The sequence below is a fragment of the Diaphorina citri genome, unplaced genomic scaffold (genome assembly GCF_000475195.1).
Source record: "Diaphorina citri unplaced genomic scaffold, Diaci psyllid genome assembly version 1.1 scaffold720, whole genome shotgun sequence".
Lineage (NCBI taxonomy): Eukaryota > Metazoa > Arthropoda > Insecta > Hemiptera > Psyllidae > Diaphorina > Diaphorina citri.
Window position 1 is genome coordinate 18,192 of NW_007378153.1, and position 14,266 is coordinate 32,457.

General features: G+C 38.3%; 1 protein-coding gene across 1 annotated transcript in view; it reads right to left on the reverse strand.

Annotated features, from left to right (window-relative positions):
* Positions 1–3,930: 3,930 nt before the first annotated feature.
* LOC103511486 overlaps positions 3,931–14,266 on the reverse strand; it is a 40,252-nt gene continuing 29,916 nt past the window's right edge. The window contains exons 4-6 of the mRNA XM_017445007.2: positions 11,520–11,729; positions 9,583–9,788; positions 3,931–4,352 (exon numbers count right to left, since the gene is read on the reverse strand). Of these exons, the coding sequence (XP_017300496.1) occupies positions 3,931–4,352; positions 9,583–9,788; positions 11,520–11,729 (838 nt within the window). The remainder of the gene's footprint in view (positions 4,353–9,582; positions 9,789–11,519; positions 11,730–14,266) is intronic.

The window sequence follows — 14,266 nt, forward strand, 5'->3', positions numbered from 1 at the left end:
AAAAAAATGACAAGAGTTAGAGACGCATGCATACATATTTTTTTATTAGATAGGTACCTATATTTTAATCTTTTGCCATCCTCACCATCCAAGGGGGAACCTATTTGAGTTCGTTGAGCATTGAAGAGGTTGAAAACTTCTTTCTCAAACAAGGAGAAAATTAATTAAAAAATATTTATAAACGAAATTCCGTCGATGAAATTTGAAAAGAGGAAAAAAAGTCTTGTTACAAGTTCTACCCCATAAAATGTGATGAGATACCTACATACGTGTACTACCTGATGACTCTGATGAGATACCTACATATTTGTACTGGTTATAATACCTACCTACTTATAACAAATATAACATACCTACTTCAGAGCATGATTGGAGCCTTTATTATCTAATATTATTCATGTAATAATTAAATATTATTATTCTTTTGGGTGTGCTAATAGGTATAGGAAAGTTTTCACCAAGTTTCATAAGTGCCCTAACAGGTAACAGGTAGGTATTTTCACCAAATGTCATCAAAATTGGACAAACTGTTCGTGAGTTATGGTGTGACAAACAGACCAAATTTAAAGGCAAATTGAAACACAAGTAGGTATAGTAGAGATACCTACCAAGATTAATTTTTTAGTCCCATGCATGTGTATAGCTATTTAAGTAAGTTTAGGTAATTTATCTAGATAGTCTTGCCTTTGTTTGTAATGCCTACCTAGTTTCTATGTATGTTACTTCCAGGATGTCAATGAGACGGAATAAAATCCTTTTACGAGTCAGTATACCCCCGCGGCGATCGAAGCAATCTCCAAAAGAGGAAATACAGGATTACAATTCCTGGAATCGGAAGTACACAACACACAGATATTCGACGAAATACGACTGGACCTAGGGCAGTCATTTCGTATGTAGGTAATAGAAAGGGATTTTTGTAGTGCGACCTAATACCTATTCTTAGGTAGGGATTCAAAGTCACTTTATAATTACTGCGGTTTTTACCGACAAGTGTTTTACTCTTCATTCGGTGACAAGCTGCTCTCCTCACATTAACATCACCCAGTCTGAGTTGCACAGGGAAAAGCCAGCATCACACAACCGTCCAGATAGTCACCCATCCGGATACCAACCACGCGGAACGTTGCTTGACTTCAGTGATCCATCGGGAATTAGCATATTCAACGTGCTATCGCCGCTGGCTTGACTTCAGGTACCTACCTGTTTTATTTTAGGTTCTGGTGAGTTATTTACCTAATCATAATTTATTTTCATTTTTTGTGTGCATGTTTCATTTTTCATGTTCCTCTTCCTCTACTTTCTCTAACAACCTACTTACCTATTGAAGTTAGATAGGGTACCTATATACAAGTATAACACACAGACCTACTTTCATCTAGGACAAAAATTTGAACCCCCACTTGGGAAATTGACGAACAGCCACTGGGTCGCGCGACTTTTAAAGAAGGTCCGGCATGAGCAGTGTAACCTTACTTAGCAGTTAAAGGGCTAAGTACCTATCACGTGAAAAAAAAAAAAAAAAAAAAAAAAAAAAAAATAAGTAGGGACCACTGCTGATTAATCAACACCGAAAAACTGTTTACAATGCTCCCTTGCATAACGCCTTACCAGGAAAGGTGGTGAGCAAAAGAATTAGCCCTCAGGCACCTTTCCAGTTCAGGCCTATACTCGGATAAACTTTCATCGTGGATTCAACAGTTTTCTAGATCCGTACTGAACAAAAAATTTAGAGACAAAATGACTTTAGAACTTTTTCAAGAACTTCAACAAGTTTGCCATTAAAAATTGACCTTAAACTAGACCAATTACGATTGTCAAAATTCCATTCCTCGGCCGGGATTAAACCCTTGCCCTCCTGATTACCAGGATACCAGGCGAGCTTCTTGGCCACTACACCACCAAGGCGCGAGGTAGAAAATTCAAACGGTTCCGATTTTTTCGCATTCAAGTGTAGACCCCCTCTGTACAAAAAAAAAAAAAAAAAAAAAAAAAACCCGAAAAATTTGGTACCTACCTAGTTTATTGAAGTCGGTAGACATAGGTACCAGGGGCTAGAATTTTAAATTAGGAAGGTACCTACATCATTACCTACTGATTTTTTTTAATTATTACCTACCTATTATTATTATTTTTTAATATATATTCCCATTTAGAATGTTACAATTTACAACAGTTTACTTATTACTTATTTAATCAACCTTTCAATTTAAATGTAGAGGGCCTCTCTCTTGATAAATTTATGAACTGGTAGATTCTGTAGGTAGTAGGTAAGTGCTCTGCTCATGTTCATTTTTTTCTCTTTTTTTTTATATAAAGAAAAAAGTTGTTTAATAGTTAAAATGAATACAGTGCAACATTTAATAGATCATAAAATTTCAACCCTTGCTCTAAATGAGAAACTTGAAATAAAAAGGCTTTATGCCTACTGGGTATAAAGTTACAATATTGAGAAGTACCTATTAAAAATGTTTTGTTTTATAAATATTTCAGACTAATCAGATAATGTTTTAGGCTGATGGGTAGGTTGGAAAATCTCAAGTTCGAATATTGGCTTCCAATAAATACCTACTCTTTTCAGGGAGCTACTTATTGTAGATTGTAGGTCTCCATATTTACCTACATACCTTCACATGTTTGCGCCTACTATGATTATGGCCTGTAGGCAGAGGGGTCTCTTTCCCAGAGCCAAAACCCATCACCACATAGGACCTACCAACAGGTATCCGTAAATTTCGGTCTCAAAACTTTTTGGAGAAATTGAGAATTGAAAAATACTTTGTGCTTTCCCTGACACCAGTGAACATTTTCCCCCATTTTCAACTCTTTTTTGATACCTTCCTTTCTTTTTCCTTTTCTGTTTCCAAAGGCTCCACAAGTTCGGGGAAAAAAATAAACTTATTAACTTAATATCACTGGAGGCAAATCATTATTTTGTACTTAGAGGTTTAGAGGGAAACCAATCAAAAATGTAAAGTTGGCTTCCACTTTCTGTAATTATTATTATTTTTTTTTTCAAAAGTAAGCCAAAGGCTAGATTTGTTTCCTGTTCGCTCCCTTTTCCTGTTTCTCTCTCCCTCTTTCTTTCTCGCTCTCTCTTTCTTCCTCTCTCTCTCTCTCCCTCCCTCTTTCTTCCTACCTCCCTCTCTTTTCCCCATTTTCTTAATACGCGTTATGCAGTCGTATACTCTGATGGCATCTGTATCTGTAGGTATCTAAGCTTTAACCCTCACCAGTCCTTGCTCGGAGCTAACTTAATCCTAAATAGATGAGGTTCGTTCTCAGAACGGCTGGCTTTCTCCTATCCTGCCCTCCTTCTTTCTTTGATTTCGTAACGATTAGGATGAGAGGTGAGAGCTCTTATGTTACAGATCCCTCTATTAAACTAGTAAAAAGATCTTCTTACTTTTTACTTTCTATTTTTACAAGATGTTTGATAGAGCTGTTATCTTTCAAAGTTCTACATCACTCGGTTGTACCTATAATGACCAAAATGAAATGAAATATAAGTACCTAGGTACCTATACCTACCTCCAGATATCCTAACTACAAATATCTACTGCCCTCCTCCTGCCCATTTTTGTAACGAAAGTTTACGAAAGCCTCTTATGTTACAGATCCCTCTATCAAACTAGTAAAAAGATCTTCTTACTTTTTACTTTCTATTTTTACAAGATGTTTGATAGAGCTGTTATCTTTCAAAGTTCTACATCACTGTCATGTTCATTTTTTTCTCCTTTTTTATATAAAGAAAAAAGTTGTTTAATAGTTAAAATTAATACAGTGCAACATTTAATCATGAAATTTCAACCCTTGCTCTAAATGAGAAACTTGAAATAAAAAGGCTGGGGAGACCAACAATGGAATCATACGGTGAGTTATTTACCTAATCATAATTTATTTTCATTTTTCGTGTGCATGTTTCATTTTTCATGTTCCTCTTCCTCTACTTTCTCTAACGATGACGTGCTGGGTTCTGTTATCGTTCTGGTTCCAAGTGACATTCGATCGGACGTCCAAGAGGACTTGGTTCGTCTCTGGGAACAGTTCGTCTAGTACACACCTATCGCCGGACAGCATTATCCTCTCCCCCAGGTCAGGCATGATGTGTAGAGCGATACATTCGTATTGGTGTGATAGCTTGCCTTCCCCGCGGTGACTGTTGGTGCAGTCCTCACTGTTGTTGTTCTCTTCACTCGAGCAGCCTTCGACTTTGCGCTTGACACTCTTGTTGGAGGTGGGAGGGGAGGAGGAGTTAGTGGATGGGTTGGATGGAGGTGATGGAGAGGATTTGTGGAGAGACTTGGAAGCGGCCTTCTCCTTCTTGAACTGCTCGAGCTGTTTGATCATGGCTGAAACAGAGAGAAAGGTCAGAAATGAAGGAAATTTTGAAGTTAAGTTTTAACTAAATTTCTAAATTTACGCCAACCTAGTTAGTTTTGTTGGTAGCGCATCTGCCTTGTAGGCGCCAGGCCGCGGGGTCGATTCCTGCCCGGGGCGGATTTTATTCTGAATGGATGTTCGTTCTCAGAACGGCTGGGCTCTTTCCTATCCTGTCTTCCTTCTCTCTTCGATTTCGGGACGATAAGACCTTGTTTGGCAGTTAAAGTTCTCTCTATCAAACCTCTTTAAAAAAATCCTTTATGTACTACTTCCTTGATAAACAAACAATTAACGTAGGCTCCAAGACGCTACTAAAAGTGCTAAACCAGCAGTCAAATCCGTGGAATACAGAAATATCACGTACACTCCTGGAATTAATATTTCGCGTGATTTATGAAACAACTGACAGGCGTAGGGCGCATTGACATTTCGCACTGAGGTCTGCCCGGCCCGACAGAATAAGACCCGCGATATGACAATGGCTAATTATGCTGAACAATAGGCCGCTAATGCCGACCACAACACCACGCACAGAGCGAGTAATAACAGTAAGTTACAATTTTACCACTTCACCAAGCCGAGGTTTACCCACAACTTAGCACTCGCGATAATAATGTGGTTCAATTAAACAAGGCTTGGAAAAAAACACTGCAAGATAGACAAGTGGCATTTTGTACTTGTATTTGTGTTGAACCGACTTGAAATATCTGAGGACAGAGCTGTACAATGTATGGTACAAATACAAATTCACATGTTGGGACCTCCAGTAAACCACTAAGTACCGGGCCACATTAGTAATCCCAATGGGCGGATTTGTCTGAGGTGACCAGAAAAAGTCTGAAAGCGAAATAACCTAGGTAACCATACCTATGTACTGTATGTATATTTGCCTGACATTTAACCACCGGACAATACCTTCGTAAACTTAAAGCCATAGTTTCGAAACTCAAAAGAAAAAAAAAACAGAAGAGAGGATGAAGCCCTTTACAAAACATCACGACATAGGCCTTTCCGTTCAGCCTATCCGACCGTTCATCTAACCAGCAAAAAAAAAAACACTGCAAGATAGACAAGTGGCATTTTGTACTTGTATTTGTGTTGAACCGACTTGAAATATCTGAGGACAGAGCTGTACAATGTATGGTACAAATACAAATTCACATGTTGGGACCTCCAGTAAACCAAGGGCCACAAATGGGCGGATTTGTCTGAGGTGACCAGAAAAAGTCTGAAAGCGAAATAACCTAGGTAACCATACCTATGTACTGTATATATATTTGCCTGACATTCAACCACCGGACAATACCTTCGTAAACTTGAAGCCATAGTTTCGAAACTCAAAAGAAAAAACAGAAGAGAGGATGAAGCCCTTTACAAAACATCACGACATAGGCCTTTCCGTTCAGCCTATCCGACCGTTCATCTAACCAGCCTTAGCCAGTTGGCAATAGAAAAATAGCCCCCGGCTAAGTACGAAGGTTTTTATAATGCATTCATTCACCATTTACAGTAAATAACTTGTGAAAGAGAATTTTATATCAAAAAAGCTTTAATCCCTGTTTAAAGAGAGAGGAAAAAGAGCCATCTTGCAAACGATGTCTCAAAAGGAGTCTAGAGGTTTTAAAATTAAAACCCGAAATAATGAAGTCCGATAATAAGTGGGGGGTTGAAGGAATTCATGAACTGAATTTTATATTTGTCCTACAAGAAGTCCAGTATTGTCTTAGAGGTTTTAAAATTAAAACCCAAAATAATGAAGTCCGATAATAAGTGGGGGGTTGAAGGAATTCATGAACTGAATTTTATATTTGTGGTTTTAAAATTAAAACCCAAAATAATGAAGTCCGATAATAAGTGGGGGGTTGAAGGAATTCATGAACTGAATTTTATATTTGTCCTACAAGAAGTCCAGTATTGTCTTTGAAACTAAAACCTATTGTATAAATTGTGTGTTATATCTAGCTTTTGATTTCACAGGAAAAAGCAGCTTCGTTATTCATTTTAGTAGTGGATGTGACTGATTTTTTATCATCCATAATGTATCGTTTGATAAAGCTGCTTTTCTTTTGTAAAATTTAAAGGACTTTTATGCAAGTACCTATCTACTTAAAATTGTAAATAGTGTTAGAGATTTAAAAGACACTTTATTTCTGAACAAACGCGACTGTCTCAGTGTGAAAACGCCTTTTGCATTAGGAGGATAAAAAACAGAGTAGGTCGGATAGTCTTGCTCGATTATTTTTTCAAAATGAGAAGATAAAGCCAAAACATTTTAAAGATAGAACAAGAAGAAGAGAAGGGGGAAAGAAGGATGAGAAGAGGGAGAGATTAGCTGTACAAACATATCAACATACAAAACGACTCTTATAATCTGTTTTTTTAACCCCGGAGACAAATACGGATAGGGTTGTGTGTACTACAAACAGAATGCTTGATATGTCTACTCCATTCGTTTCTGAAGTCTTGCAATGCTCTCCCTCATTGTTTCGAGTTTTTGAGAAAGCAAAAGAGCGGAAATGACTTTGGTGAGGTGTCATCACAACTGAAATTTCAAATTTCCTCAAAAGAAGTTTTAGGAAATTTACACCCACGGATTTTATGGGCTTGCTAATCTTGAAATCTTGCTATGTAAGTAGGGCGGGTTGAGTATGTAGAGTATATAAGTGAATATATTTATACATCAGATCGTATTACCATGAAGAAGTATACCTAGTTAAGAGGGTGAGATATTAGAGAAGAGAGAGGTGCATGGGAGAGAGCGAAATAGAAAGAGCCAAAGAGCACGGGAGAGAAGAAGAGAGAAAAAAGCAGAAATGGAGAAAAATATTCTGCTCGGAATAACACAGAGTGTACTCCAAGGTCCCGGAGGACAATGTTGGGGTTTGTCAGGTCGGAGGTTGGGGGTTCGAGGGGGGGTAAAACCTCACCACACTTGGGACATACTCGAGCGGTTTCCGCTGCGATCAAAACTCTCGACTAGAAGATTGTTTTGCCGCCGGCTATTTTCCTTTCCGTTGCTTTTTTTTCCTCTTCTTTTGAAGTGAAGCGCGAGAAATTTGAAGAGATTAGAAGCCCCGCAGGCTTTTCATCCCCCCCCTACCCAGTGCAACCAGAGTCCCAGAGTCGACAAGTTTTTGAGTTTCCCCTCCCTCCTTTTCCCCTGTTGGGGGAAAAAATCAGGGCCCCATGAAAAATAATAGAAAGTAAAAAAATACGAGTTTTTAAATGGGAATGGGAGGATAAGTAGGTAATGCTGTCTGTACCTAACTACCTACGTAAACATAAGATGCATGATTACATGAGAAGTCTTAGAAGAAAGTCAGAATGCAGGACGAATTTTGCAGTCTGCTTTCTTTCAAAGTAGGTAGGTCGCCCGCCTGCCACTTAAATTTAAAAAGATGAGTGATATTCAAAAGAAAGTATTATCCTTAGAACCAAAACCAACCCTACCCATTCCTTGGATATACGTACCTAAAGGTAGCTAGTCCATTACATAATATCTATTACATAATAGGTGCTTTATAAGGATCTCTCTCTTCCTGTACGTAGTCTGTTTGTACCAGGGCCTGAAGGATATAAAACTGAAAGTTTCTAAGACTTTTTTCCCCATCCTTTTCCTCGTTTTGTCTGACATGTCTGTGCCCAATACTTTCACCTTGTCAAAAGTTGAATTTTTAAAGTTATCTTGTCAAATCATTTGTTAAGCAAGTATATATATTACTTACTTGTTTGTAGTTCTTCAGGGAGGTTCCCTAATCTGCGATTTTTGGTGGTCAAATTTTAGACCGATCAAGTTTCATAAAAAACGCCCTGCCCAACTTTTTCATGTAAATACACTGAAAAGCTCACTTCTCAGTGCCTTAGCGGAAATAATTTCCATTCCAACTAACTTGGATGGCTTCAATTCTATAATAAGCAAAAGAAATGCACTTTTCTCTCCAAAAGAAGAGAGAGAGAAAAGGAAAGATACATCAAAAAGTTTTACTTTACCACAAGAGATATGAAGCCTAATGATGAGATGATAATATAAACCTAAAAAAATGCGAAGAAAAAGGAAAAAGAGAAGGGAAAAGAAGAAGAAGAAGGGGAAAGAGTGGAAGAAAAAGAAGAAGACGAAGAAGAAGTTGGAGGTGGGAAAGAATAAGTAACGACAAAGAAATGTTCAAAGAATAAGAGAGAATAGACGGAGTAATGAAGTGAGAATGTACAAAGAGAGGAAATTAACATAATAATACGTAAGGTGCAGAGAGAAGAGGATAATGATAAAAAATATCTCTGCCAGACAAAAAGAAAGAACATTAACTATATAGGTAAATACCTACATAATGTACACAATACTGTTGCTTCTTCCGTATTTCCAGAACCAAGGATTAAAGAAAGAACATTAACTATATAGGTAAATACCTACATAATGTACACAATACTGTTGCTTCTTCCGTATTTCCAGAACCAAGGATTAAATTTCAAGTGTAAGGTCTAAGAAGATGACCGAACTACCGAAGAATTTGGTTGCAATCAGGTCTAGGATGAGATCGAATCAAAAGTTCAAAAGCCATCCAGAAATCATGGTATAAAGATCGGTCCACTTGTCTGGTGTTGAATTGTTGATTGATACATTTTAACATAACTATAATCTGTGGCTGTACCAAATACTTTGCAATTTACTGCGCCTGACTTATTTTTGGGGTGCGGCACCTGTTGTTCACTAATCCACACCCTACCTGTTTTGTCTTAATGACAATAACGACGAAATCACCTGCCTCGGTGATGAAGTGGTCAAAACGCTCGCCTGGTAATCAGAAGGGCGTGGGTTCAATCCTAGCGGAGGTATGGAATTTTATCCTCATCATTGTTTGAGAAATTGTCCACAATAATGTTGTAGCCTAATTCTGGAGTAAATAGTCTCTTTGGTCCTATTCGAGCAATCGAGGAGTCTTCTTCTTTGAGTAGGTACCTATCCGTTCCCAATGTTGGCAATCATGGTTATTCTTATCTTGTTGGTGGCAATCCCGAAAAGTTCTGCAGATGATTTGTCGAAGCAGATTTTGAGGAGTAGGTACCTACTTATCGAGGAGTAGGGAGTACCTAATTATAAATAAGCACTATCATCATTATGATGGTGGTACTGTTTATCCTGTCAGTAATTAGTTAATTATACCTACCGAAATTGAAGGTATACATATACAGTTTTATACTCACGAGCTATGTCGAAATATTTGGCTTCCTCCAGAAGGAGATCAACGTCCGTGAAATCGTCCGGGATTAGGAGTCTGGAATTCCTCATGAAATTCAGGATGTGCCGGAACATACCGCCATCCCTGTCGATGAAGTAATGCTGCTTGAGGGAGTCCAACACGATAGGTATGCTGCCATTGAACAACTTGGCTAGTCGGGAGTCAGGGTATCTGTGAACATAGAAAGGAAAAACTCTTATTAGAGGTTTGAGTAAGGAAATTATTATTTTATGTCATAAATTTGAAACACTGTTGGTCAAATGATTTCCCGCTATAGCTTACCATGCAGAAAGTGCCTGATTGCCTAGGTCTTAACATCCCGAAAGCGGAGAGAGAAGGAAGCCTTTCCGAGATCGAAGCTCATCTGTTTGGAATAAAATTCGCTTCGGGCGGGAATCAAACCCTCAAACTAACACTTACAAGGCAGACGCGCTACCCTCCAAGCTAACTAGACTGGCACCCTGATTCCAACTAAGACATTGAAAGGGTGTAAGACATTTGAATGTAAGAAACCTGAAACATTGATACTTCAGAGACCAATGAAGGGAATCGAATGAGGAACCCCTGAACTACAAGACAAGCTTGCCACGCGTTGTATCAATGTGACAAAATACTATAGTATACCAACTGTTACACGTTGGTATTTTAATCACCGTCACAGCACACCCATATTAAAAATATGGCTATTTTTATTGGATCCATATTTGGCAATTAAACTAGACTTCGCCGTAAAACCATATGGATAAGGTGACCCTATCATACAGTTTTGTCACGATCCTCCACACCTTATTAGCAGAGCCAACTTACCAACTTTGTGCTGAGCGAGGTTCAAGTTAATCGTCAAGAAATATCGAGCGATACACAAATTGAGTAACCAAACTGCGGGATGCATTTCTTTGTTTTGTTTTGACGGACAATTTTTTTTCAGTTTCGGTTTTCGGTTAGTATACTAGTATAGAGTATAGTAGCCTTAGTAGGTAATTGGTAACAGTTTAATTTCAAATTTGCCAGTTTTGTGTAATTATACCTTCTAAATAACAATGTCGTTTGTTAATTAAAACTGATCAAATACCTACCTACTTCTGACTAAAAAGTGAGTTGTAGCCTAATTCTGGAGTAAATAGTCTCTTTGGTCCTATTCGAGCAATCGAGGAGTCTTCTTCTTTGAGTAGGTACCTATCCGTTCCCAATGTTGGCAATCATGGTTATTCTTATCTTGTTGGTGGCAATCCCGAAAAGTTCTGCAGATGATTTGTCGAAGCAGATTTTGAGGAGTAGGTACCTACTTATCGAGGAGTAGGGAGTACCTAATTATAAATAAGCACTATCATCATTATGATGGTGGTACTGTTTATCCTGTCAGTAATTAGTTAATTATACCTACCGAAATTGAAGGTATACATATACAGTTTTATACTCACGAGCTATGTCGAAATATTTGGCTTCCTCCAGAAGGAGATCAACGTCCGTGAAATCGTCCGGGATTAGGATAATCAGAAGGGCGTGGGTTCAATCCTAGCGGAGGTATGCAATTTTATCCTCATCATTGTTTGAGAAATCGTCCACAATAATAGTAGTAGCCTAATTCTGGAGTAAATGGTCTCTTTGGTCCTATTCGAGCAATTGAGGAGTCTTCTTCTTTGAGTAGGTAGGTACCAGTACCTATCCATTCCCAATGTTGGCGATCATCATGGTTATTCTTATCTTGTTGGTGGCAATCTCGAAAAGTTCTGTAGATGATTTGTCGAAGCAGATTTTGAGGAGTAGGTACTTACTTATCGAGGAGTAGGGAGTATACCTAATTATAAATAAGCACTATCATCATTATGACGATGGTACTGTTTATCCTGTCAGTAATTAGTTAATTACCTACCGAAATTGAAGGTATATACAGTTTTATACTCACGAGCTATGTCGAAATATTTGGCTTCCTCCAGAAGGAGATCAACGTCCGTGAAATCGTCCGGGATTAGGAGTCTGGAATTCCTCATGAAGTTCAGGATGTGCCGGAACATACCGCCATCCCTGTCGATGAAGTAATGCTGCTTGAGGGAGTCCAACACGATGGGTATGCTGCCATTGAACAACTTGGCTAGTCGGGAGTCGGGGTATCTGTGAACATAGAAAGGAAAAACTCTTATTAAAGGTTTGAGTAAGGAAATTATTATTTTATGTCATAAATTTGAAGCACTGTTGGTCAAATGATTTCCCCCTATAGCTTACCATACAGAAAGTGCCTGATTGCCTAGGTCTTAACATCCCGAAAGCGGAGAGAGAAGGAAGCCTTTCCGAGATCGAAGCTCATCTGTTTGGAATAAAATTCGCTTCGGGCGGGAATCAAACCCTCGACCTAACACTTACAAGGCAGACGGTCTACCCTCCAAGCTAACTAGACTGGCACCCTCATTCCAACTAAGATATTGAAAGGGTGTAAGACATTTATTTTGTATGTAAAAAACATGAAACAATGATACTTCGGAGTCTAATGAAGGGAATCGAATGAGGAACCCCTGAACTACAAGACAAGCTTGCCACACGTTGTATCAATGTGACAAAATAATAGAGTATACCTACTGTTACACGTTGGTATTTTAATCACCGTCACAGCACACCCATATTAAAAACATGCCTATTTTTATTGGATCCATATTTGGCAATTAAACTAGACTTCGCCGTAAAACCATATGGATAAGGTGACCCTATCATACAGTTTTGTCACGATCCTCCACACCTTATTAGCGGAGCCAACTTACCAACTTTGTGCTGAGCGAGGTTCAAGTTAATCGTCAAGAAATATCGAGCGATACACAAATTGAGTAACCAAACTGCGGGATGCATGGGGGGAATTATGTGACACAAATATAGGACGTTAGATAATTTTATTTACCTAGGTACGTCATGTCACGTCGTAATGTGACGTAGAAAATTGGACGATTAGGTTAAAGAGAGAGAGAGAGAGAGAGAGAGAGAGAGAGAGAGAGAGAGAGAGAGAGAGAGAGAGAGAGAGAGAGAGAGAAGAGTGAGACGGAGAGAGAGAGAGTGAGAGACGGAGCCGATACGGCACGGACATAAATAAAAAGGAAAGAACATTGGAGTAACTTCAAATCCCATGGTTTTGGATGTTCGGTATAAGTTGGTAAAGATAGAAATAAACGTCTAAAATCCAACTCAGGCAGCTTTACGAGTTGACAAAGTACCCATCTAACACTACTCTGTCCATAAGGAATGTAATCACCGATGACAAATTACATTGTTCAAAATCTGTCTACAAGGGTAGGAGCCAGGCACAAACAGGGTAGATTTACGGACGTCAAATGCAAACAGTTGTAGAAAAACAACTGTCGCCCTTGAACCAAAAGTGATCTAATTGAAGTCAGCCATCAATTGTTTTCGAATTCTGGGACACCTCTGTAAACAAACCCGCGATTACAATCAATAAAACTATGTTGTGAGCTTGTGGTACAACACTGTGAGAGCTTGGATCAATTAATCATAAAAAACAGTAAGTCCAGAATCAAGAGCACTTGAAGAGTAATAAATTGTACAAACAAAAAATCACAATCAAAAAGTCCTGAGCGCGTGGTACACCACAGTGGTAGCGTTATAATATACTGCCAGCAGAAACACATCAGTATAAAATCAGTCTGCGAGTAAACAGTGAAAGGTTAGCTTCGGTTAAGGGACACTCAATACTCTTGAATGGAAAGGTCACCAGATTTTCAGTAGGTACATAGTATGTGGGCTAAAAATGCGCCCACGTACCAAGACAAGAAGGAACTGAATCAGAATATGGAATAGGATATATGTTGGAAATAGAAATGTCTCTGTTTATGCTACTATTTGCTACCTTATTATGCTAGCCGGATTTCTGGAAAAATACCTTATCAAATCACAAGTTAAAAACTTCCATACTTAAATCACACCCATAAAAATAACCTCTCGTTCCTTATGATCTTTTGAAGATTGTGCTGCCTTCCAAGCTCAAATCGGAAAAAAATCAAATATAAAACTCAAATACAACTTTAGCTATCCATCTCTTGTAGCAAGGTAAAGGTACTTATGTACGTACCTATAGCAGGCTACCTACTGATATTGTTTCATATTAGAAATTAAATGGAGCAAGAGCAAATAAAAACTACTTGCTCGAAACTAATAGAGGAAATTAAAGAAATTGAAAACTCATAGAGAAAGAAAGCAAACTCACGATGTTTTCCCCCCATAAAGAAAGACAGATAAAAAACGATAGATAATGAAATAAATTGCTGGATTAGGTACATAGATACCGACCTAAAGAATTTTTCTTCCCAGTGGTGGTCAAGTGCCTGATATGCAGGCCAAAGTCAAATCAGTCAATCTACAATTCTACATATGGGGAGGTGAGGATAATCGCAGAGTAGAAAAAACTAAGGACAAAGAAGATAAACAGAGATATGCCATTAGAAATGAGTGTATGGACACCATTTGAGAGATTCAAAAAGAATTAGGTAAAGATAATGTGTAAGTGTGACCTAATTTGAGTAGGTAACAGGGCCTTTTTTCCCAGTCTCTTTCTTAGTCTTTTGGCCTTTTTCAGCAATAATTCTCATCGTATTGAATGTCAAAGTACGCCTCTGATGCTCTCGATTGTATTTTCTTTTAATATTAGTCAG